This window comes from Onthophagus taurus, chromosome 1 (assembly GCF_036711975.1).
Source record: "Onthophagus taurus isolate NC chromosome 1, IU_Otau_3.0, whole genome shotgun sequence".
Taxonomy (NCBI): Eukaryota; Metazoa; Arthropoda; class Insecta; order Coleoptera; family Scarabaeidae; genus Onthophagus; species Onthophagus taurus.
In genome coordinates this window covers 28,334,494-28,357,850 of record NC_091966.1, presented here as the reverse complement: position 1 = coordinate 28,357,850, position 23,357 = coordinate 28,334,494, and the positions used below count along the sequence as shown (strand labels likewise).

Here is a 23,357-nt window from a genome sequence, read left to right as displayed (position 1 = left end):
TTAAATTTCATAATAAGAGCAGAAAAAAGAAAATACATGGTGATTTCGATAGTCATTCTCTAACACACAGTGACAGATATACTTTCTTATTTGTACATAATTACCACGTAGTATCATCTCTATATTATCTCCGATACAATTAGGACAGCAAAATTCTAAATTTCCAGGCAAAAATTGAATTACACATTTACAGCTGTTGCAACATCATCATCAATATCAAACCACAAGGATTACTTGCTGGTCACAAATCTTGAAATCGTTCCATATGTGCAACTACACATAAACCAAATTAGAATATTTTAAAATATTTTTCTTTAATTTCGTATTAAGATGACATTTATTAAATGAAGATTTCGTTTGGCGTAATAGTCAATAAATCGTCGATCTTCGTATGAGATTTTCTTCTTCTAATTATAGAAACTTGCCTTCATCGAATTGTAAAAGGATTCCTTTTAAGAATCTTCAATGTTAATTCCATTAAAGGATACAACAAACTTTATTACGTAAGAGGTCTCTTCGAAGAAATACAATATATCGTCGTTATGCCGTAACAATTCCTAAATACCCGACGATTCTGCATTAATCAGATAATAGATATGTAATTTTGTTGCGGTATTGCATTGCGTTACTAGTAGATTTCCGTCAAACAAGTTCACATCAGGTTGAACAAGTGTTACAATGCCAACGTTTCTCAATAATGCGGTAAATGTGGAACGGTTAAAGTCGTTATTCTTAATAAAATAATAATTAGCAAGTTGTATAATCGGTAAACCGTAACGAAAAAAAACAACACGACCGAGCGAAATGTTCGGGGTTACGGTTTACCACAAAATATATATTTGTTATAACATCTATTTAAAAAAAAAAGTAATCAAAAAATCATAAATATTTTGGTGAGGTGCTTACGATTTGATTATAAAAAAAATTTTGATTACCAAGAAATTGATAAAATTTAATAAAAGAATATACGCCATTGAAAAAAATAAAACATCTTGATTGAGGACTTCTTTAATCTAGTTTTGGTATCTTTATAATAATCGGTGTTCTCATCTTGATTAACGTTGTACATTACTCCTTAGGAATCTCAGTTCGATTAGATTCAGGAGAAGTACTTATTAGTCTTATTACATACAGACATATCGGTGTCATCGTGCTATCGATTTAAAATATCTTGTTATTATTTAGATAAATTTTTGTATCAACAATTTATTATCGTCGGTGGGTGTACCTTATTAAGAGAAAAAATAATTAAATTATATTTACCGTACAATGTTCCAAGGTAATATCTGCACTAAATATACTAAAATGGTATGCGTAACCAACCGAAATGTATAATAATTAACACATTTATTAACCTGAAGCGGCCTTTTCGCAGCAGCCGCTAATATCGTTTAAAAACATATTTTTTAAGTTCAAGGATGAATAAAAAGAAATTAAATAAAACTGATAATACTATTCGCAAGCAATAAATTATTGTTTGTTTTGTACATTCTTAAATTTTTGTGATCATCATTGATCCCATATAAAAGTCTACAAACGATCTAGGTGTATTAAAAGATTAATCATTAAGCTATATTTATTGAATTGTTATTGGGTAGATATCAATGCTGCTACTGTATTTGAGATAAAGTTGGATTTTTTTTTGATCTGGGATTTATGTCAATTTTAATGTATTTATTACAGATTTTTTTGTAGTAGCGATTCATCGAATAGATTAAAGATACAAGGTATTGTGATCGATCACGAACGACTTTTTATGACACTCATTACACTTTCAATTAGAGGTATTATTATTTTATATTAAAAATTATAAAATTTAATTAAGAAAAATGTAATTATTCTATAGAATTTGTTCGTTTATTTACTTTATCGTGTACAAATATTAAATAAATTTTGTTGTATAGAAAATTCTTCTTTTTGAAGTTACTAAATGGCCTAAATTTTTTTATAAAATTTAAGCGAAAATGTAAGCAGGTTGATCGAATTTTTAAATTTCAAACATCTTTAGTGTCTTTTTTAATTGATTAACTTAATCGTGTAATCAAGAACGATATTCGAATAGCCGTACTAAAAACTTCAAAATGTTGTTTAATAATACTGAAATACGTTTAACAGTTACCTTAAAGCAAAAAATAATTAATACAGACCGACTTCCTACAACACGGAGAACAGAATTTGAAGATGTTGGTCGCGAAATGGTAGATGTGAATTCTAAAATCAGTCCTGTTAAACTAGTTGTGATACAAATAAATTAATAAGCAACACTTTATCTTATAGCAAATGTATTGATTTATAGGCTATAATAATGCGTGAGATCTGAATCAACTAATTACCAGAAACTCCAAGATTCAAACATGCAATTTGAAAAACAACTGGTGATCGAGTCTGTGCATAGATTATGGTAGGTAGGTTGCCATACGTTATCGGTGTATAATGTATGTATTTTTTTTACTTTATTAATGTTTATATAGCTTTTAACTGGCGCGATTAAAACAGGCAATTCATTTTTTATAAGTTTTGATAACAAATTGTTTCATGAAGTGATACTGTGTTGGTGTAAACAGTATTAAATGAAGGAAAATATAATTAATTATAACTTAAACAACTATGGCATAAATCACGACACGATATAAACCATTATATATAACAATTATATAGACTAATATATCCAAAGGAGTCTCCCTTGTCTCTTTGGAATGTTCCACATTTTCCAAGAAAATGTGGTCAACGCATATGCATTTTAACGTTGCAGAACACAATGAATTTTTGCTGGTTCAGTGTTTATCTGCATGACTTATTATTATTATGGTATTAATAAAAATAAGTCATGCTTATTACATATTTATTACATGCTCTTATGCGATTATTGCATAGCGTTTATTATATACTTATCACTTCAAACTTATCATTTAAAATGATACTATTTCATACAAAGCAAAAAAAGTTTATCAAATTTGTATTTTTGGTAGGTAACTTTTTTATCAAAATCCCAAATCCATCGTAAAAATTATGATTAAGAAATGCCTGTGGGAAAAGTTTTCCACCAAAATTAGCACAAGCGTGTATTTCTGGACTCCTGTTGCGGTTAATGTTCAACGGGTTAAACAAATCCCATGGGATTTATGCACTGCAAGGTATAACTCACGTTGTAGTGAATAGTAGAAAGAAATGATTTTTGGCTTCGCTTGAGCCCAAAAGAATTTTTAATTCTCAATGAATGAAAGTTTTGCTGTGCATTCCATCCAAGGAATTAAGAAAAATAAGTAAAGATACTAACAATAGGACAAGCCATGATCAAAATGTTGTTATACAGTGTTATCAGTGGGGTTTTTAAACGGTAATGTTTTAAAGGGAACAAGTTTTGAAGTCTATGTCCCTTATTAGAGCTAATGTTTTCTTTCCTGGAAAATTAAGAGTAAACATAGAAGACGTAACCGATGAACCGATGAAAACCGACGAATACTGCTATTTCATACATAAAAAATACAGTAAAGTCACATAACAGAGATCGGGAGAGAACAAATAATAACTGATGTTACTAATATTTTTAATTCTTGGCAGTTGTTGAGCATACATAATAAGAAGAATGGCATTCATTGTAATCTTCGAAGTCTAACAAAATATTTGAACTGCTTTTTTTTGATACTTACTTAAATTGAAGCCTTTAAATTAAAATCATCAATACTATTTTAACATTAAACAATAACCGTCTACCTCAATTAGTGACATTATTAACAATGTCATTAGTAGCATTGCCTTTCTAATAATTGCTATTTGGGTGCTAAAAATGTTTTTCGATAGTTTTAATTTTCCTGTTTTATAAAGATGGACGTTATAGGTATATAACCCTATAACCTATATCATTACTAACTGTAAATAATTAATCTGAAAAATTAAAAAAGAATCATATTCCGTTTTAAACTTGTTCTTAAACAGAGCAACTTCTTGAGCAAAAGCCGATATGAGTGAATATAACTCCTCGGATATACTCTTAAGTTCTGGGATAGATTAATCAGCGGGTTAACATACAATGAATTAATAAACTTTGAGAAATTTGCAACTTTTGGGGTGCCCCAAAACAATGAGCTAGGTTCTTTCTTAGTTTTTCCACATATTTGACACATTTCATTTTTTCCTTAACTCGGAAAAAATTGCATATGCAATTGGTAATCTGTTTTGGGAGAGAACTGTGGGCATGTGTATTTGATAAGATTTCATCTAATTTTTGAAGGGTGAAAGTATAATTTAAGATATAAAGTATATTGATTCAAATTCCTATTTCAGTACATTCTGTTCATATTAAATTTTCTAAAAGTAGGTCAAATATTTTTCTCTCACTATGTGCGTTCAAGTCATAAACCTATACTTACTAACATAGAATTAACTGAAATAGTTCTATGAAGTATCTTGCTATGACGGTCGACCGAAAAAATTTGTCAACTAATTATCTATACTATGCTTTAATATAATCTTTATTGACCCCCTTTGGTACCGTTTGATAGGATGATAGATAGCTTATAACCAACGTTAAGATAACAAATAATTTTTTTTTAATAACATGGTTTACCGTTACACTATAGAATGGAAATTTCCAAATTTGTTAACATTAATTAGTTTATAAGATTTCGGAACACGATAACATTAAAAATATTTTTAAAAACGTAGCACGACCAATATAGATGCATTATAGACCAATTAATTTTTCATCTCTCATATACATTACATTTACAATAACTTCTTACAATTTCTGGCATATCCGAGATATTTGTGAAACAAACAGAGCTGAGGTACTTTATAAGAATATGTGTAAAGTCAATTACGAATTCGCATTTAAATTGTCTTTCGCAAGCTGTTATCTAATTTCCGCAATTTTACTTTTTAATTTTTTTTAACTTACTTCATGTTATCCTTGTATTCCTGCAAGTTCGTTCCTTAATTTACATAAGAATAAATATGACAACGAGCAACACTTCATTGTTATATGGTGCATTCGTAGGTGTTAAATGGTCCGTTATAATTTATTAACACAATTCAATTTTATTCAATTTTGATAAAAATATTTATCCATATTTTGTTTGCTACATTGAATGGAATGAAAATGTATGACTATGTATGGAGCATAAGTAGTTAGCATTTGTAGTGCAGAGAATAAATCTGCACCCCTAGCCAGTGGCAATTACGTTGACACCACCGTCGTTTTTATAAACACTTAAAACTTTATCTGGATGCAGTTGTAACTGAGGAGGCATATGGATTGTTGTTGCCACCCAAATGCGACAATTTTGCATGTCGATACAATGATTCATCTTGATGTTGACTTTCCTTATGAAATGGGGGTCTATTCCCAAATGGTCCTGAATGGGTTTTCGAAAGGCCAGGTATTCCATCTTAACATATTAACTACTAAAAATTTCTTTGGGAGATCTCCGCCGAATTGTACAATTGGATCTTTAAGAGTACGTTTACTTTTATGTTCGTAGCTCAGGTTTTTGACTGTCGTCATGCTGATGTCAATTACTCTTGCAAACCTTTGAATTGCCTTCCTTACGTCCATTATAACTGTTAATTTTTTTTTCTAATCAGCATCTTGTTCCCCTTAATGTCAAATGCTTAGGCATTTTTCTAAATTGTTTTAAAAATTTGATATTATTGAGTGCTTGTATGTATGTCTCTACATGCTAGCTAGCATCAGTTGCATGATACGACTGCGACTCTTGCACTTTACGAACCTTGTTTTTGTAGACTCTATTTCAAAAGCTTATACTATTGTAAAACATAATTCTTCTTTCTTTTTTCGGTGCCATATTAGGCCCCCCCAACGTTGGCAATCTCATCGGCGAGTTGTTCACGGCTAATCTAAATAGTTGTTCGGCTCTCCGTATTCCGAATGTTTCTTAGCCATGACATTTACTTCCTTCCAATTAAATTACGGTCCTCGATTTCACCTTTTATTATAAGCTGAAGGATTTTGTATCTGTATCCTCTAAGAATGTGCCCAAGGTATGGAAGATTTTGGTTTTTGTAGATTTTTCATAACAAGAATGACAATAAGGATGAATTCTTGATGAGACATGATTCAACGTATCTACATAAAACATCTCAAAGCTTAGAAATAGTTTTTTAGAAACCAACCTAAGTGATAGCAATATAATGGCGAAATATAAGTCAGATGTGAAAATAATAAAGGTGAGTTGTTCTTGCGTATTATTTAAGAAAAACAGAACATTGACTTGTAAATCCCTCAAAGGGTTAAAAATGTCCTGATGTTTTATGTGAAAACGGCAATAAATATTAATAGTGCGTATGCATCAACAATTAAGAAAGAAACAACGTATGTAAACTTAAAAGCTAAAGCTTTTCGTTTTGTAGATGGTTATTAATATGAAGGAAATGTAGAAGACGTAGAAAAGAACTGGAAAAGATTGCAACTAAGTTTCTGTTTATAGAATAAAACATAATTCAGCCGTGAGTCGTAAATAAACTATTGATTATTGAACCACACCTGTTAGAGCAGCGATTTCCAATAACGGGTGCCTGGACCCCTGGGGGTCCACGAACACAATACTGGCGGTTCATGGCCTAATTGTAAATATTATGTAGATAATTAAATTACAAAAAGTAAAAGTTCAAATTTCAATAAGCGAAAGGAAATTCTTTAGCAGAAATGCTGTTAGTTTAGACTAGTTTAAACTATGTATGCTACCAGTTTAAAAGCATGCATAGTTTCACATTTCTCTCGAAAGAAATCTGTAAGGCTTTTTATTTCATTTTTGGTTTGGTACTTGGTATCATTAGAGAACCCTTGTTTTTATAATTTAAAATATAATCGCTTAAAAAAAATCGATACTGCCAAAAACATTACTGTTAAAGTAATATTCTTAGTTGACAACAGCTAATTAAAATAATTTAGCTGTATATCAATTACAACATATGGCGAATAAAGATGTAGGTGGCGGTACCGTTTTAGGTGATGTAAATAATCATTATCAAAACGAAGTCACCGGTGAATATATTTCGACACCTGCAATATAATAATGTAGCAGCAATGGCAGCAAGAACAATGCTTTTAGTGTGAACGTCATTACAGTTCAAAGTATTTGTCTTTCGATTTTACACAGTTTCTTTCTCTAAAACTGTCGAAATATGACCGCAGTGTGTTATTAGCAACCATGTACTAGCAAATAATTCTATGAAACCAGATAAGTTAAGGGACCATTTTGAAACGTAGCATTTGAAGTTTCAGAAAAATCTTAGTTTTTTAGAAAGAAACAATTCAAAAATGCCCAAAAGAAATGTGTCTCACTTTAAGGTGTCTAAAAAAGGTAAACCACATATTATTGCTGAAGAACTTATCTTACCAGAGGCAAAAGGCAAAGCACAATTGGTAGCATGGTAGGTATCTCCTTGGTTTGCCATTCAATTGCATGAAATATCAGAAGTAACTAGTTATGCAGTTTTATTGTGTTGTACAATTTCAATTCGTTCTTCGATATGAATTAGTTTGATTGGGCGAAATGCAACAGGTCTGAAGACGAGAATAAAGCAAGTATCCCAATATGCAGAGTGGTATCATTGTGCCAGACATCGAGAGGCATTGGTTACCAAAATAATTCCTGTCTAGTTAAAATAGGCCTTGGATGAATGCGTAAAAATAATAAATTTGAAAGTAGGGCGTTGAATATGCGACTTTTCACATGGCTAGTTGTAAAGGAATGGAAAGTGATTACTATGTATGCACTCTTAACGTATACAAATGTAAAGTAACTCTTGCAACCACTTACAAGTTTGTCGATTTCGGGAGCTGTGCAATGAAATGAAGATTAAGTACACGTGATAAATTCTGTTCTGAAAAATTTTCTTCAAGAAATTTCCAAAAGTCACAATAAATTACAAGTATAAAATTACAAGGGGTATATGTAAATTGTGGTCGTTTTTAGAAATGTCTGGGATTACATTTCTAAACGGCGAAACTCAACTGAGTTCTCATCATGAATCATTTTCAAAATCTTTCAGAGAATAAATCCATCCCTTCCTGACAAAAGTGAGACATGAATTCGGAACCAGTTTATTATAAAACATTCGGAGGATCAGCAAGTAGATTTTGTTCACTTTGCAGATTTTAATTCTATTTCCAAACACATATCTGTGTGACCAATATTTGTCGCCACTGAATCAAGTAAAAAATAAGTCACGAAAGAGACTTTTTAATTTGGATGCTGAATTACGTAACTTGTAACACGTTTTTTATTTAGTCCGTGCTCAACGATGTTACTAAGATATAAGGATCTATGACAAACACTAACGTATCTAGGAGATCCATTGTTAAAACTAATTGGAAATCGCTATGTTAGAGTATAGTTAAACTGCGCTAGAGTTTAATAAAGATCATCTTTATACGCAATAGATATTGAGTCTTGGATTATCTCAAGAATATTGTTGTTGAATATCTCAAAAACTCTAAATTGTAAATTATAAACTTTAATTTGATATACAAATTAAACAATTCCATTAATTTTGTGGTACAAATTAATCAATATTTTTTTAACTTAATATAGATTAACCAGATAAATACTAATTGAAAACAACTTGAATGAACAACAAGTAAAAAAAAACATCTAATTCATTATCCATTTGGCACACTAATAACATAATAATAAAAAAATACAATGTTTACGTTTATTTCTATAACATTAGAATAAGATTATCATAATAAAATGGAATTTACATATTTATAAAAAACATGATTGTAACGTGATCGTTACGAATTATAAATTCAATGAGTTCTAATCAATTTTAAGTAATAATATGACTTAACATATTAATACTAATCATTTAAAATTGTAAATAGTTTTATTAACGTCATTTTCTTGAATCCAACAACATTAAAATGCGAAGGAAAATCGTTTATAAGAAATTGTTCTAAAAATATTTATGAAATTCAATTACTTTATTTTCTGTTTACGGCCATATACATATTTATCACAATTAGAATTTCAATAAATCATTTTCTCATTGTCTATACCTATTCGTTTCTTACAAAAAATATTTACAATGATAAATTATTGTTATAGGGATTAATACCTGGAGATGTGGGCTTATTAACAAAAATTATTGCATTCTTTTATTATCGATTCTATAAATAATTTATTGATCCTGTATCAAAGCTATAAAGATTTTAAGTAAATCTAAAATAACCATTAAATCTAATCCTGCCCACACCGTAAAAAGTAATAAAATATAAATCTGAACCGTATCCTTACTTAATCGCAAAAAAAAATTGTAATTGTAAGTGATCGTTCTCATCACGAGATTTTGTTGATTTACCCTTGGACCTGCATTTTGATCGGTTAATCTTGAAGTAAGAATGCGTTCGAGTGCGATCATGACCCACATCAACAAGCCGTTGTTTTATATTTTTTTTTACAAATTTTCACACTTAATCGACACCTTTATTAATGACAATAATGAAACAAATCCTGATAACGATATAGCTATATAAATTCGTTTCAAACCTTATCATCTATCTGTAGTAATTGCCGTTCTCTTCTGCTCACAGGTTTAGATCGCGACTTATGTTTTATTAAAAAACCAACAACATGAGCAGTTCACACGACAATCCAGCTTTCGTTCTAGATGAACATTTTAAGTAAGTACGACTTTTATATAATTTTTTTTAAATTATTTTATAGGAGATTTTTTTCTTAATTAATTTAAATTAATAGTAAAGAAATTTATTAAGAAAAAATCATTAGGTTTTAACAAAGAATTTTTGAAATTAACTAATATTTTAAAATCGCGGAAATTATATTTTGTGATTGAGTGTTGCTAAGTACTATTATGAGATCGATAGATATTTGTTAGATTTCACCTTTGTCAAAAACGTTAAAAGTTTTTTATCTATAGGTAGTTGATAAAATGTGACAGCAGTAATACTCTAAATTCTTTTAGTTAAGTTGAAACAATTAATCATTAATACTAGCATGTCGCAATGTTAAATCATATTCCAAATCAAACATCATTTAAGAAGAGGCGAAGTTTATTACAAAAAATAAGCGTTTATCTAAGAATCTTTGTTATCTATGTAAGCAAATCAAAACAGAAATAATTTCAAAGCGAATAATATAAAATTGAAATTGAAGAAAATGGAGATTTTTTTGAAAATTTCCGTTTGTTCGTTACCATCTGCTAATGGGGCCATTTTTATTAGCTTATTCGATAGTTTAGCAAAATAGAAGACTTTTATAATTTTTTATTTTCAAACTGGGCTTTAGTTTTTCAAAAAAAAATAATTAAATTTTGAAAAAACTTTCGAAACGTCACCGTCGTTGGTTGGAATAAAAATCAATAAAAGATGCATGAGCGAGATGCCACGAGAATCTTATGCGCTAGAAGAAGAGATCCGAACGATGCACGTTTGTGTCTTCTTGATATTATGCGAAATCTTCATAACGTCACCAAAGCTTTTATAGAGGTGATTTTGAATTTTATTATTAATTATTGCAAAAAATAAATAATTTTAGGATCTGAAAATGTTACCAATCCTTCTATTTTTACATAGTTAATCGATTTTATGAAAGACGGTCTTTTTATTCGATTGAGGGTAACGGCCCCATTGCAGCTATTTATATTGTGACCTATATATACTATACAACACAAGAATCTTATTTAACACTTATTTAATAATTTTTATCCAAATAACATTAAACAGTTTTGATTTTTGTTACGAAGACTTTTTACATGACCTGAAAGAATCGTGCTTAAGTATTGTAAGATATGATGATAAAAATGATAAGGTCGCGTTTTTAATTCGTTGATAACAGATCTTTTTGATGTGCATATATCTGATAAGTTATCATTCTCAGAAAATAAACGTGCCTGCATAACCAATAATGTTTAACTGCCGTTGAAGACTCAAAACGAAAAATAAAATCTAAGAACTCAAACCACCATTACTATAAAAAAAATGTGGGTACTACTGACGACTTTTCTCATGCTTGGATTACAATGGATCTCTATTATAATGCCAATTCTGATCTTGAATTCAGATGTTGCTGAATTATATTTATTCACTTTCGCGGAGAAGTCGTCGTCACCTAAGAAAGAGTGAACTTGGGGGTTGGGGTTGAATTCGGGAGCATGTTGCCGATTATAATGTATGCCTTGGTTGCGCAACATCTTAGCCTACTTATGGCTACAATGTATTAACAATACCCATGAAAAAAGGATGTTATTACGTTTGTTTACGTACTCTAACTTGAGTGTCAACAATTCGATTCTAGATCCAATTCGAGTAGTGAATGGTTTCAAGGTTGTTTTTAACTCTGTAATGAAAAAACAAATGGTAAACAATGGAAAATGTTTCAAATTGTGAGTGAGATCAGATGTAATCTAAACGACGAAGAAATCATAAACAAAGTGTACTTGAGAAATTTTATGTTCACATAATACAAACTAAATCTAAGAAGAGAAACTCCAAGTAAGGCGCTGATTATGCTTCCCAAAAATAGAAGATTACAAATTAGGAAGCCGAAAACGGCGATGGTGCTAACAATCTCAAAACTGGGAAAAGATATATCATTGTCTGCAGTCAGGAGACTGATGGTTAATTAATTCTATATAGGAGCCATACTAAATTATAGTGCCAATACACGCAAAATAGATGTAAAAGTTTTATGGGCTTTTTTTATCGGCAACCTATCAGAAGGTCCACTATAAGTCAATTTTGATGAACGAGCAGTATTATATTTAGTAAGCCCATATAAGTGTTAAGAAATGTTATCAGCCTATTTACAATTTTGAAATTAGTAAAGTTATTGCACTCTTGGTGTCTTATTCAATTTTCAGTTGCTATATTTACAGTGAGATTATTTTAATAATTTTCAAAAAGTTTTAAGAATTTCCAAACATATCCAGATATTTCTAACAATTTCTACACTGATCCCTACCAGTGTAGAAAATCCAATAATTCTTAAAAACTATTTCTAAGAATTTCCAAATATATTAATTTGTAAATATAATGTGTTGAATTTGTAAACTTCACAAAATTCCACAGATTTCCAGGTGTGTTTAGTTTTCCGAATTATTTTAGAAAATTTACATAAAATTTATAACGATCTATAACAATTTCAAGCAGTTACTACAAAATGCATAATTTCCTAAGGTTATCCAATAATATATACAATTTTTTAAAGACTGGTCGCCAGAGAACTTATAATTTATGTCAAGAATTTTTAAAGTTTTTAACATTTTAAAATACTTTTAAAAACTTTCAAATATATCCAGAGATTTTTAATGCGCAACCAGTAATTTTCAGATAATTCATCCAAATATATCCGAGATGACTAAGTATATTCAAACACTTCTACAATTTTCTTGAGATTTGTTCGAAAGGAGACACTAGACGATTGTGTTGCTATTAAATGTCGAGGGAGGCTTACGACTCCATCTGGTGAGATCTCCTGCTGGAAAAGATGATCTAGGCCAACCTGAAACAGAACTTAGTCAATGTGACTGCTTTGTTTCTGAAAATTGTGAAAAGTTATGTCCATCGTAATTTTCCTTCTGTTGTATAATATATTTATATACGATATCGCGGCTACGATAGGCAGATCTTTTTCAATATGCAGTGTAAATCCCTGAACATCCTAAAGTATAACATTTAACGGGAAACTGAAAACATGTTTCGGAGAGTCTTAGCATTGCGAAAAGAATGGCAAATAGGCTATACTTCGTCATAAAAAAGAAGTCACCGCTTCTAACAACAATAAAAATAATGATAATAAAATCCACAATAACACCACAGTAAACATATGGAGTAGAAATCTTCAAAAGCCATAAAAACATGAAGACAATGGAATCGTTATTGAATATCTATAGCCTACCAAACATATAACTTCACTACCTCGGTAAATGATATAATTATTTATATGAGTATCTATGACCCCAATTGCAGCGCTTCGGCTACAACCACTACTTCCATTACTCATCAAAGATATAATTTCATTGTCTCGATATACAGTAGATATTTATTTGAGTACAGCTGGTCTCAAACGTTATGCCTTGACCGCAAGCGACCTTGAATGCTATCTCTATAAGCAATAAAACATTGTTGCCTTGGTGTCCAATAGTTGTTTGTATACGAATAAATGGTTTCAATTACAGTACCTCGACCGCAATCGATCTCAATTACTCATCACAGATTCATTAAAGATAAAACATCGTAGTCTGGGCATTAATTTGTTGTTTTCATAAGTATTATTTGTATGAACATTGAGTAAGCGATACTCAATGATTATACTTAAATTGTTGTATATATTCAAGCAGAAAAAGAAAATCGCATGGGTTGCTAATCTTTACAAATTCAAATTTTAGTGAAAATGTATTTCCCATCTACATCTTTAATACGAAATGAGTTTCGAAGATTGCGCAATATGTTTTAGGCATAGGAATAAATATTGTGCAACAAATGTCATCTTTACTTGTCCATTTGTTGCGCAGGTTTGAAACTATGTTATATTAATGATATTTCTATTAATACTAAAGCGTCTACTGGCATGATCATAGCATGATCATTGCAGGTTATTGTGTCTATACAATTTAACTTAAGGGCTGTCAATAAACAAAAAATATCATATAGAAAAGTTTTTATAACATGTACTGTCTGTACACGAATGAGACTTCTTGCTGGGAGAGTACAATGCTCTCGCAGTTCCGAATAAAATGATTTAAGCTTTAAACAGTACTTGAACCATGCAGGAAACTATGCTGCTAAATCGGAGGAATGCAACGGAATACTGTTGTACATATTTCTCGAATATGGTGTAGTTACTAGGGGAAATCAGATTTTCGATTTGATTCCGTGTATTTCTTGTACTACATAAAATACTATAGCATTTAGTAGGTATATGTTCTTCCAAAATGTTACCTATTGTAATATTAATTGAATTGGTTCTTCTTCTTATTGAAAGCCTTATGACTTGTTATGACGCTTCATCATGTCTGGTTCTGCTTCTCCTGTGCTACGGAGGTCTAGCAGTCTTTATCGCTTTGAAGATCTTCCTATCAATCTTTTAGTGTCTCTTTTTCTATATCTTTTACATCTTGCCAGGCACGACTAATCCATTCTTGATACATGCTTATTCCATTCTCGTTGTTTCTGCCGGACTCATTTGACGATGTCCGGGATGTTCCATTTTTATCTGATTTCTGCGATTCTCCTACAAGCCATTAAAGTCATTCTCATGTTCTCAGTCATGTTTTTGTCTCAGCTGTGTCGGCTCTTGGATCCGCCGCATACGTGAGGACGAGCCTTACGCATGCCTTGTATATTCTGGCCTTGTTTGCGTTGATAGATGTTTTTTCATCCATATTGGGTTGCAAAGTGTACCTGATATTCTTATTGCCTTTATAGCATGGCATAGACGAATTGAAATACTTGGTCAATGATCTGCTTTTGCATTACTATTTTACATCCAATGGGTGATTTTGTGATGACTATGCTTTTCGTTTTATTGGTTAAAGATCTTCAATTATACCTTGTCACATGTTTCGTTAAATACGTTAAGAAGATGTTGTAGTCCATCCTATATTCTTCATTTACTCCATCTAGGCCTCTGATTATACTGTCCATTAGCATGTTAAACAGTTGTGGACTAAGGCTGCCACTCTGTGGGATTCTAGCGTTGATGTTAATTTCTGTCCCTTCCCCGTTCGGAGTTTTGTCTTGATATCTATGTTTAGTTGTTTGATCGTTTTTATGATGTTCAAGTGTATGTCTTTTGCAATGAGGAGTTTCAGCACGTCGGAGAGCCTCGCTCTGTCGAATACCTTTTTGAGATCCACGAAACAAAGATATGCTGGTTTATTGAAAAGTTGCTAAAGTAGTAGGATTGAGAAATAATAAGGAAAAAGAAAAGTCATGCTCCAAAACAGAACCAAAACCGTAACTAACAAGATTGCAAAAGACCAAATCACCTCTGTAAAAGTATGTAATTACTTGGAAGTAGACCCAACAAGCTTAGGCGAAGAAGTAATGTTGAAGCAAACTGAGTAACAGATGTTTAAAAAGAATTATTTTATCTATCAAAAAATAAAATGATTAAAATTGGTTGATTAAACAATTTTTTTTGAATAAACATAAAGTAAACATAAACTAGGCAACAAATTAAGACATTTCGTGTCAAAAATTGTGACCTTCCTCCATATTAAGCAAGCCACATCCCACATTTTTAGAAGTTTTCACATATCTCGGAGCGATTTATATTAGGACTTTAATACTCTACGCGGATATCTTTGATATGAACCGATATTCTCAGAAACTTTATTGCAATTTGGTGGGTATATTTACCGTCATCATCACCTTTATCATGATGAAAAATTGTTGAAGTTGATCACAATCGCACAAATCATGATTTTAGTAATGTGCAGGTCAATAATCATTTTATCAGCTTCCCATAAAAATAGTGTGTTCTCGAAAATAGTTATTATCTAATAAATAATAAATTTTAACGTTATCGAAAATTTTAATATTTTATAAGATTGCTTTATAAGGTAATGATTAAGCCATAATTAAATCACATCGAGTAAAACTGTTTTAGAAATATATATTCCTTATCCAAATCTTGCCAATATATGTTAATTGAAAGAATTTATTCGCTAATATCATGTATACTATAGAAATTCGAATAAAAACAAGAATCAATAAAAAAACATGAAAGACTCGTGTACTTACAAAACCACGTTTTCCTTTATCTCGCTAAAGTGTTTACCGCAAAATTTTAATGTAAATAGTATTTGCAATCTATTAGCAACATGGCAATATCATGAAATATTATTAAGTAGCGATAAGAGATTAAATTATTGTATACTTATTAACAGTTATAACAATGATGGGAATTAGTATCCCTAATTACGAAAAAATTGATATGTTCTTTATTAATTTTTTATTGTGTAATACTTCATTTTTTGTGTAAAGTCAATAATAACCTTGTTATTTACAGTTTATATTTATTATTCGATTTGATAAATTACTTATTTAACCAATATTCACAACAGATAAAATGTTTGTTCTGTCAAAACTATTTTCTAGTAGAAAATTGATTGACTTAACAACGAAAAAAAATTCATTGTTTTAGTCTTATCTCTTAAGTCGTCTATACATTGACTTATACTATAGTTATAAAGTTTATATTAAAAATAAATAGTAAAAAAAATAGTACACTCACCTCTTATACCTACTTGAAATTAAACGATAATAAAAAAGAAAAGAACAAGTTCAAGGGAGTTGAAGGTGCGAGTTTAACGCGACTATTGATTCTTCCGGTTTAACGAAGCCATAAACATTCTTTAACCGCACATTTTTGCTTCTTTACAGCAAATCTGAAAAACAAAAGACGGCCAATAAACAACTGACGACCATCGAAAATGGAGCAAAGGCAATGGAAGCTAATTACGATCCGTATTGTCATAGAGAAGTTGAACATCCAACATCGTAAGTAAACATTATAATTTATCAAGAAATAAACAGTTCTGGAAATAGAAAATAATTGCAAAAAAATATTTACGTAACAGCTTTGTAATTTAACTGTCATACGCAGTTATGTTAATAGATATCGGGTACTTCACATAGTAGAAAATTTATTTTTTAATAAAAAAAACCTAGATGATTCATTTTGATTTTTGTCAAATTTATACAATACACATTAATTAACCACGTTAATTTTATGTTAAATGGACAGCAAACAAAAAAACGTATACGAAGAGGTAGCGAATAATTAACAGTTGAATGTTGTTATAAGTTGAAAGATAAAAATAACCGAGACATGTGTGAAATTGGAAAATCTCAAAATAATTATTTAACGATGTTAATTTCTTAGAAATTTCGAAACGTAGGTAGAGACCAATTTGAGTAGTATTATTATGAATACAGATGAAAATAAATTGTATAAATAAAGCAAATATTTTTGTAAAATGATATTAAAAAGAATGTTTAAAAGAATTTTTAAAAAGTTTCCCCACAAAATTCATCAATCATCATTGCCATCAATATTTCAAAGTTTATTACAAAATCACAATTTTATTGTCTACAACGCCAGACAATGAATTATCGATTTTAGGATTAACACCACGATTATTATGTAATAAATAACTGAACTCTTTAAGTAAAAAACTTTTTTAAGATACTTATTCGGCATTAATACTTGCTTATTTTATGTAGCACTTATTTATTATTTGTATCTAAAATGTGAAATTTATGGAATTCATTATTAACTATTCAATTACTGTTATTTCGTTATTACCGTTATTTAGGTTTGACTCAGATTGTATTAAAGCAAAAACATATTATTATTATGTTATTTCACAGCAAACATGTCTTATTGTCATAACTGTCTTGTCCTTAATCTTTTGATAGTCATATTTTCCTACTATTTTTTTCTTCAGTTTCAGTTACCTCAATGTCAATAAGAAGACACTCAAAATATCGATTTTATCTGACAGTATTACTATGATAGAAATGTTTATAAGTTAGATGTTGCAGTTATGATATTGTAGCATTTGGCCATTTTTCAGTATAATCTAAATCACCTGCCATTTAATTAGTCAACCCTTGTCCATATATCGTCGCTGCCAAGCAAAAATAGCATACCATTCTTTTTAGTAAGTTACACCATTCAACAGGATTTTTAAATCTGCATCCAACAATTAAAGCGGCATAACCGCAAACTTCAATCGCTACAATATTCGTTTCAAGTTTGCGCAAATACCTATTTCCATACTACGTAATAAAAGTAAATGTTGTTTATACCATTTTGGCTTGGCAGCGACAATATGAGTTGATGTTGCAAAACAGCATCTAATCCATCAAATACATTTTCTTGATAAACGTGTGTTTAACAAATTGTTTTCTCACAAATTATAAAAGAGTTATCTCGCCGTTTCGACAAAAAATATTATTGTATACGATGTTCCCAACTATATGTATACTCAAACATTATTCGCTAACAAGAAAGATGAAGCTCTTCATTTCAGAATCTTATGATAAAGTTCTTAATTCCTTTCTTGGACATATTTATTTCTCTCACAAATAGTTAACCATATCAAATTTTCATAGAAAATTTTGACAAAGTCATTAGTGAACTTTCGAAGTTTGAAGACACATCATGGTTATTGAAGTCATCTTACAAAAGTGTAGTTTCTTTATAAAACACATTGGACTTGCATCTATAAATTGAGTTTTGGTTTTCTGACATTGTCATAGAAACCTTTATGAGTTAGATGTTATAGCAGTGGTATCATAGCATTTAGCTATAACACCACCTCTTATACCGACTATTTAACCTGAACATTTTTCTCGAAACGATTCATTACCCGGACTCTTTAGCTTTTCTTTGACGGGGTGTTACTGTTAGCTTGCGAAATGTGTGGAAGTAATCAGTTTGTTAATTATTCCGACAATTATCTATAAATTCAGTTCCATCTTGTCGGCTCAGTCATCTCCTGCCCTAGAATCCGCCTATGACATGGTCAGATACTTATACGCGGTCTCATATACGTCCCTGAATGTGAAATTCCTTTAATATTTGAGGAACTTGTCCATTTCACGCTTGCAGAATGAAATTAATGATTACCTTAACAATCTAGATTTCTCCAGAATCTTGGAGAATTTTTCAGCGAATACATTTTACGTTTATGATATTATCCACAAATTTATCCAAGTACAAGGTTCACTTCTAGGGGCTATCCCACCTGGTTCTCTCGGGCTTCATTAATTCGTTGGGTGAGAAAAGGACCACAGGTTTATACTGACAATGAGACGACTTGATTCCAATTACTTTACGCTAATAAATGTTGTCCTACCTGAACCAGGAAAGGCGTCGTTTTGCAGTGCCCACGGTTGTCCGTAATAATGACGTTTTCTCTGGAAGTTGGCAATAAGTTTGTGTTCTATTTCCCAACTATTCCAGATCAAAAGATTCTTAGCAATAACATGGTTTAAGTTAACTGTTTTGATTTATTACAGATTTAAAAACTGGTATTGGTGTGGACTCCTTTAATAATCCAGGATCAGATACGCCCAATTTTCATTAACAGCTGCTTGAAAACACTTGCCAGCCCTCTGATCATATCTGATATGTCAGTACATCATAGTGTCTTTTCCTCTTCGTGGAAACTGCATACAATTATTAATATTTTTAAGTCTGGAGATCGCAGGCTCATTACCAAATATCGCCGTATATCTATTCTACCAATAATATAATCTAGAAAACATATTACCTAATATCACCTATATAACCTGAAATAGTCTGTTGTAACTAGTTTATAATACATTATTTTTCCCTAAAAAATCCAGTATCTATGTAGCACAACTATTTTTTTTTGTCAACAATTGACATCCGGCGGCATCCAGGTCAATAAGAGAGCATCCAGGTCGTTGCTACAGTTGCTATGTTAATTTAGGGATTTTCAAACAATTTCGATTTATATCGAAAATCTTAGGAATTACATGTTGAACTGTTTGATCAGAGTATTTGAGAGACTTTTTCTTAAATGACACATAAAACAAAGTGGCACACCATTAAAATTAGACTTTACAAAAAGAAATAGTTGAAATACATGAAAATGTATGTCTATATTAATATGATAATAATCAACTCTGTATATCCAATTATTTCTAAGTTACCCATATTAAGCCAATTATCTTGGACATCTTGTATATATCTTGATAGTAATCTGAAATGTGATATCCAAAATAATCAAAAAAATATTTTTGTTTTTCTCGTGTCTATAAGAATGTGAACTTGTATTATTAACTGATTTTATTTTTATTTAGAAATTCAGAAACATTATTCCATTTACTCAAAGGAAGTCTTGGAACGGGAATTCTCGCAATGCCAAACGCTTTTCATCACGCAGGGTACATCCTGGGTTTTATAGGAACAATTGTAATAGGAGTAATTTGTACATACAGCGTCCATATATTGATTAAAGCCGAATACGAATTATGTAAACGAAACAAAAAACCGAGTTTAACATATCCGGCAACGGCGGGAGCCGCTTTCAACGAAGGCCCAGAACTTCTTAAAAAAATAGCTAGATTTGCACCGTAAGTAATATTTAAAAATTATCACATCATAAAAATCTTGAATCTAAAAAATTCCTTTTTTATTTTTTAGGCATATAGTAAATACGTTCTTATTAATATACCAAATAGGAACTTGTTGCGTGTATATAGTATTTATAGCTGAAAACGTTAAAAGCGTCGTGGACCAATATGATGATCAAATACAATTGGAGCTATACATGTTAATGTTTTTGTTACCTCTCATTTTACTTAACTATATCAAGAATTTGAAGTTTTTGGCCCCGTTCTCGACGGGCGCTAATGTGATCACATTAGTGAGCTTTGGATTTATTTTATACTATATTATTTCGGATGGACCTACTTTCGAAAATCGAGAACCAGTCGGTGAAGTTAGATATTGGCCTTTATTCTTTGGAACTGTTTTGTTTGCATTGGAAGCAATTGGTGTGGTAAGTTGAAAAACAGATATTCCTAAAAATTATTTTATATAATTTTACAAGACCTTAATTGATTTAACACGATTTATGATTGAATTTATGCACTGTTTTAACAACCGATCAAAGACTTTTAGAACATACTTCTATCAGATTGTATTTTATTGCGTAGTAGTAAGATTAAATTGGTAAATAACTGTAATAGGTTCTTCAATCCTTTTATAAGTCCATAGCGAAATTTCTTTATCACGTTACTTCCCTAAAAACGTTCTGATAACTTCATTAAATTGGTCTTCAGCCATAAAATTGGACTGAATTTGAGTTTCTTCCTTATATGAAGCTATTTTTTGGTATACCTACACTTATTAATACTCGTGCGAGCTCTCGGAATGTTTATCCGCGACTGTATTATAGCATACTACCAATCTGCGCATGCATCAGATAAGAGAGGGGTGTGGTGAAGTAGAGAGCCTGCTATCAAGGATTAAAGTGTTATTTTTGTCATTTTAATAAATCTATATATTCTATGTAAACACAAACAACTAAAACATTCTGAATAGCGTAAATCCTTGCTTTCTGGACACTACAAATACAAGAACTATGCAAAACATCACCGTAACTAAAGATTCGGAGAATCAGTGCATCTCACCCAAACTGATCTGATGTTTGTACCCCAGCAAAAGCCTACTGTTGGTAAATCAATTTTAACATTTAATATTTTAATACTTAAAGCATCAGGGAGGATCACGGAATTGTAAAACTGTATCAATTTCACACAAATAGAAGAGCTGTACCAAGACACAGAACCGTTATATTAGTAACCCAGAACGGAAACCCAACTGAAAGTTAGGAAGCGTACTGTAGGCGCTTAAATATTCCCATAACCTAGCGGAGAGTATTTTTTCCATAATCTTTAAAAAATGTAATGATACTTGTATTTTATCACCATCAATTGCATTCGATAAAAATCGTTTGAATGTCCAGAAGAACAACATACATCTAATACAATTGTGGTAATTCACAATTAGTAAAGAAGTGAGCATCATAAAGAGTGAGAACGAAAAATATCAAGGTGCAAGCAAGATTTAGGAATGCCAAAAACATCAAAGCTAGCTTATACAATGAATGCAAGAAAAGTAGCCAAAGCACTTGCAGTAAAGAAATAGAGAAAAAAATGTATTTCAGTAAAAAAAATCAATTAAAACTTGACCATCATGAGTTTACCAATTATTTTTTGTACCAATTATTTGTACCATCCACTACCATAACTAATCTAGAAAAATCATTAATAAAACATCCAAAAGATTATTAATCCAAACAAATACTTAAGCATGAATAAAAGCATCAATAAAAAAATACAACATCCTATCGCTAAGAACTATAGTTGCTGCGTCGCTCAACAAATTACAAAGATACACCAATCTGGCAGCAAGACACAATAAATAATACTTGGGAGGTTTTAAAAAACTACATAAATCAAGCCATCAATGCATAAATACCAGAGGTAATGCATAAATCCAACAAAACACCAAGAAACTACAATACATCAATTACACAAACAATATAAAGAAAACATTAGGGGAGTTTAAAAAAAGAATGGAAGAATTATGGCCAACCTAATTCAAAAACGAATCTAAAGAATGCTCAGAGCAACAAAAAGGAAAGTAAACGAAACAGTGATCCAAAATAATATATTAGCGGAGAAGTGGCCAGCTACTTTCAGGTCTATATACAAAAGGAAAAGGTGTAGAAACCTTGAAATAGAACAATTCACCACGGAGGAAGTGATGTAGCCGATGAAACAACTAAAAGAAAATCCGGATAATATCCCCAAGTCTTGTTTAAATGAGGAGGAGAAAGACTAGCCAAACAACTCATGGAATTACATAATAAAATATTGGACGACACACAAATTCCGGACAGCTTGACAAATAGAATTACAATTCCACTCTTTAAATACGGAACATAATCACATCCAGAAAATTACCCAGGTATTTTCCTCCTAGATACATTCATATAGGTGTTTTCCCATCTCCTGCATCATTACATTCTGAAGCACATAACAACAAACGAAGAACAACAAGGGTATCGCAAAAACATGGCAACGCACGACGCGGTCTTCGAAGTAAATCAAGTAGGGGAGAAGAAACCAATCAGCATACTCATGGTTTATAAATTTAACGAAAACGTTCGACAAGATAGGACGTCATAAAAGAATTGAGGCATAGAGGAATGCACATATAATAGAAGCAATCGCACAATTTTCAATCAAAGATAAGGTAAAGCACAAAAAATACCCTTAAATGTGGGTATCAGGCAAGGTAACAGAATATAGACTTTAATGGCTTCTGCAAGCTTTTAGAATACTATGTAAAAACTATGGAAATAGTTAAGGAACCTCGCATATATAAGTGAACGACCACATAATAGAGCAAATAACAGACAACACTTGTTTGGGTATATCGTCTTATAGGGAATTCAAACACAACGCGAGAAAACAAATCAACAAGTCAGTAAAAATAGCGAGACTACTAATTGTAAGAACGACCATTTGGAGAAACAACTGCATATCTACCGAGACCAAAGTTAAGATGTATAAAGCCTATAAGACCAATAGTGACATACACTCTAGATGGAAACAGCTAGATGGCTATTTTGAGAACAAGTACTTGAAACACACTATGGGATGAGAGAAGAAACAAAGAAATTCTGCAGAGTTATGAGGCAAAAGATGTAATAAGATGGATGCGCAACAGAGGTTGCAGCCCAGCATTAAAAAAGTCGCCAGAACGACTTTCAAAATCATGGAAATATAATTACACAAGAAATGCAGGCAGAACAGA

General features: G+C 31.0%; 1 protein-coding gene across 1 annotated transcript in view; it reads left to right on the top strand.

Moving 5' to 3' along the window:
• LOC111413530 (proton-coupled amino acid transporter-like protein CG1139) overlaps window positions 1-23,357 on the top strand; it is a 33,713-nt gene that overhangs the window by 8,012 nt on the left and 2,344 nt on the right. Inside the window, exons 2-5 of the mRNA XM_023044539.2 lie at window positions 9,557-9,646; window positions 16,373-16,489; window positions 19,829-20,101; window positions 20,172-20,529. Coding sequence (XP_022900307.2) covers window positions 9,597-9,646; window positions 16,373-16,489; window positions 19,829-20,101; window positions 20,172-20,529 — 798 coding nt within the window. The 5' untranslated portion in view covers window positions 9,557-9,596. The remainder of the gene's footprint in view (window positions 1-9,556; window positions 9,647-16,372; window positions 16,490-19,828; window positions 20,102-20,171; window positions 20,530-23,357) is intronic.